This window comes from Solanum verrucosum, unplaced genomic scaffold (assembly GCF_900185275.1).
Source record: "Solanum verrucosum unplaced genomic scaffold, falcon-dt-bn FXZP01000123.1, whole genome shotgun sequence".
NCBI lineage: Eukaryota > Viridiplantae > Streptophyta > Magnoliopsida > Solanales > Solanaceae > Solanum > Solanum verrucosum.
In genome coordinates, this window is record NW_026020312.1 from 1,320,133 (window position 1) to 1,324,134 (window position 4,002).

General features: G+C 34.2%; 1 protein-coding gene across 1 annotated transcript; it reads left to right on the forward strand.

Annotated features, from left to right (window-relative positions):
- The first annotated feature begins 2,784 nt into the window (after positions 1-2,784).
- On the forward strand, positions 2,785-3,748 carry LOC125835178 (serine/threonine-protein kinase TOR-like). The gene is made up of 3 exons (XM_049514306.1): positions 2,785-2,904; positions 3,010-3,062; positions 3,625-3,748. The coding sequence occupies exons 1-3, from the start codon at positions 2,797-2,799 to the stop codon at positions 3,734-3,736; spliced, it is 273 nt and encodes a 90-aa protein (XP_049370263.1). The 5' UTR covers positions 2,785-2,796; the 3' UTR covers positions 3,737-3,748.
- Positions 3,749-4,002: the final 254 nt, after the last annotated feature.

The following is a 4,002-nucleotide window of genomic DNA, read 5'->3' on the forward strand; positions in this document are numbered from 1 at the left end:
GGATGCTATGGCTTTAGTTCAACGTTTTGGAAAGCCTGATATTTTTTTTAACTATGACATGTAATCCTTCTTGGCCTTAATTTAAAGAAAATTTGTTGCCAACTGAACAAGCACAAAATAGACCATATTTAGTTTGTCGAATAATTCGAGCAAAATTAGAACAATTAAAAAAATATATTAAGCGCACATATATTTGGCAAAGTTGTTGCATCTATGTATACAATAGAATTTCAAAAACGGGGTCTTCCTCATGCTCATTTCCTTTTTATACTTGAAGAAAAATATAAAATATTAACACCTGAAGCATATGATAAATTTGTTTATCGAGCTACCAGATCCTAAAACAAATCCTCATTTATTTGAACTTGTTCATTATCATAGTCCTTGTGGTACATTAAACCTTGTATCTTGTATGGGGAAAAAAGGTCATTGTAAATTCAAATATCCAAAGCAATATTCTGAACATACTACTAAAGGTAAAGTTCTTGGTAAAAGTTCTTATCCAATTTATAGAAGACGAAATATAGGACAATGTATAAAAATTGGAGGTCATCTTCTTGATAACTCATGGGTTGTCCCTTACAATCCATATTTGCTTTGTAAATTCAACTGTCATGATATTAAAATTGTAAAATATATTTATAAGTATATATGCAAAGGACATGATAAAATTGTATTTCATTTACACACTAATTATACAATATAGAAATTGATGAAACAAGAGAATACTAATCCGCCCGATGGGTAGATCCACCAGAAGCTACATGGAATATATATGTTTTTCCTATTAGTGAAATGAATCCATGTTTATACCATCTTCAACTTCATCTTGATGGACAACTTGTCTCCTTAAAAAATACTGACAATATTGATAAAATTATAAATAATCCTATGATTAAAAAAACTATGTTAATTGAATTTTTCCTAATGAATAAAATGAATAAGGAAGCTATGAATTTAAATTTATTATATAGAGAATTTTCAGAATATTTTGTATGGTCAACTTCATATAAAATGTGGACACGTCGTAAACAAAGAAATGCAATTGGTCGTGTTGTGACATGTCACCCAACGGAAGGAGAAAGATATTATCTTAGACTCCTTTTAATGAATATAAGAGGACCTAAATCATATGAAGACTTACTAACTGTCAATGGAGAATATTGTAGTACATTTAGAGAATCTGCAGAGAAAAGAAGATTTTTGCTTTCTAAGAATAATTTAACAGAATGTATGTTCAGGCAGTGAGTTATCAAATCTCGTCCAGCTTAAGACATTTATTTGTTGTGTTGTTAGTTTAATGTAATCCAAATAACCCTAAAGAGTTGTGGGAAAAAATTGAACCTTCAATGTCTGAAGATTTCAACAAATATCTAGGTCTATCTTCAAAAGAAATTCGTTATAAAGTACTAATTCATATTACTGATATTCTTTATTCAATGGGCCGCGATATCAACGAGTTTGAACTAATTTCAGGAACAGTAAAACCTTCAGCAACAGCTAAAGAAGCAAAAGATGTTACCTACATTTTGAAATATGATTGGAGCCACTTTTTGTGTCGTCGACTTCCACGCGATGCCTCTTACAAACTATCTCACCAGGTTGGCTACTAAACATACTTATTTTTTTATTGGTAAAACATACTTATTTTTTATTCACTTTTGACCTTCACTATTTTGCATAACAGGTCTCACTCACAACAAGACAATCGTTGACGCATCGCTTCCTTTTGGATTATGTAAATAAAATGTACATACGTGTCTTGTAAAACTTGGCTCCAACGCTTAATATATATAAATATAATATGTGTGTATCACATTTGCAATGTTGGGTCGGTGCTGGCACGAGCCATGCACCTCTAGTATCTTTAAAAATGTGAGTTCATCCTTCCCCTGGTGTTTCATCAAATGTGGTTCTTTAGCATGTGACAAACAGTTCACCTGGATGTCCACACCTGGCAGACCCTCCCATTTGCACCCTTTTTACAGAGCAGCAATGACACGGGGAAGTTGAAAACTTAAGTGGAACATAGTGAATTTTATTGCTTGTAATTAGTATACCCTTCTTTTCCCAAACATTAGTTGTGGATGATTTTATCAGAAATGCTTATTTAAGATTGTATCTTTTATTTTTCTGTAGGTTTTGCCTGATCCTTTTCACATTGTATGCATATCTGAGGATGGTCTAAAGGAATTTATAACTTGGAAACTTGAAACCTTGGTATCTATTGCACGATAGGTAATATTTCGTTTTAATTATATCTGTCTTGTTGTTCTTTTGGATTTGTAATTTTCTTAAGGTCTGTTGAATGATTTTTTGTTTGGAGCACATCCGTAAATATCTGCCAGAGTAGCTCTCTCTGATATCAGAATTATGGTCATCTCCTGTTGCTAACAGACCTGTTCACATTGCTCCTGTAAGTAGTAGTTTCAGTTGGTATTAATATACTGCACATACTTTTGGTGTAGGTCATTATAACCATATGCTTTGGTTAATGATCTTACTGGTCGTTTTCTTTTGCTATTTTAGATTCTGCATCTCGTGGAGCTACTTTGCTTGGCACTTAATGATGAATTCAGAAAGTATCTTCCTGATATACTTCCCTGTTGTATTCAACTTCTTACTGATGCGGAAAGGTTTAATGACTACACATATGTAATTACTATTCTTCACACCCTTGAAGTCTTTGGTGGATAGTCTTCCTTGGTTGTTTCTGTGGTCCATGCCTTGGTTAGTATCACTTTGATGTTGATGGTAGTGGTCTCACCTTAATGTGCAGGGACATTAGATGAGCATATGCATCTTCTTTTTCCTGCACTTATTCGGTTGTTTAAAGTGGACGCTTCAGTAGAAGTAAGATGTGGTGCAATCAAAATTCTTACAAGATTGATACCTTGTGTGCAGGTTGGTGTAAAAGGGACTAAGGGAATGCTTCTAAGTTTCATTGTTTCCATATGATTGCTTGTTTTCCTAAACTCTTTTCCTTTTCTCTTCATTTCCATTCTGCAGGTTACTGGACACATATCTTCGCTTGTGCATCACTTGAAGCTTGTCTTGGACGGGTCTGATTTTTCTCCTTCACATGAATATCACTGATAATATATGAGACTTATTTTCCTTGAGTCAATAGATGATAACAAATGAACTGACAAAGATCTATTGTTTGTGGGTTTGATGTTGACTCTAGTGAGTACACTCTCAGATATCAAATTCCGACCCATATGTAGCTACACTCGCACACACTTATATAGAAGTGAACCTTGAACTCTGATTTATTAACTTGGAGTGTATACTAATTGCAGCTTCTGCTTCCTTTTACTGAAGGTGATCCAGTAATTTGACACAAATGGCTGGAAAATTTTGAAGCAAACATTAAAATTTAAATCATTATATTAGTGTTTCAATTTCAGTCAATATTGCAAGAGTTTTTCTCATGTCTGTCCAAACTTCGAAAACTCAGTTGATTTTATCTTATCGTTTTTTACCTTATCCTTTCTGTTTTAATTCTAAAGCAGACTGAATTGTGAGTTTTTGTACCTGATAAAAGCTTTGTACTATGTGATTTCTGCAATACTTTCTTCAAGTTTGTGTTGATAAATTCTTGGTGCTCCCTTCCATTCACAGGAACAAAGAAGAGCTCAGGAAAGCTGTTATTGCTGCACTTCATTGCCTAGCTCATGCTCTTGGAGAGGACTTCACCATTTTTATTCCTTCTATTCACAAGCTTATGGTTTAACACAGGCTGCAGGTTTGCATTGATTTTTGGGGTTCTCCCATCACTACTACGACATTATAAAGGCTTATACTGGTGAGGAATTTGTTCTTGATACGATAATTTTTCATATACAACACAAGGAATTTGAAGAAATCCAGGGACGGCTGGAAAAATGCGAGCCATTGATTTTTGGAAGCACCACACCTCAGAGATTAAATCGGTGGCTGCCGGTTGAGGTCATCGGTGATCCTTTAGGCGATGGAGAGAGTGACCTCTATTAGGTTGGG

Excerpts from the sequence above, each read along its gene's own strand:
- LOC125835178 (XM_049514306.1), top strand. The coding sequence starts at position 2,797 with ATGCATCTTCTTTTTCCTGCACTTATTCGGTTGTTTAAAGTGGACGCT. Across the intron at positions 2,905-3,009 it reads GATTGATACCTTGTGTGCAG|GTTACTGGACACATATCTTC; the intron begins GTTGGTGTAAAA and ends TCCATTCTGCAG. Across the intron at positions 3,063-3,624 it reads TTGAAGCTTGTCTTGGACGG|GAACAAAGAAGAGCTCAGGA; the intron begins GTCTGATTTTTC and ends TTCCATTCACAG.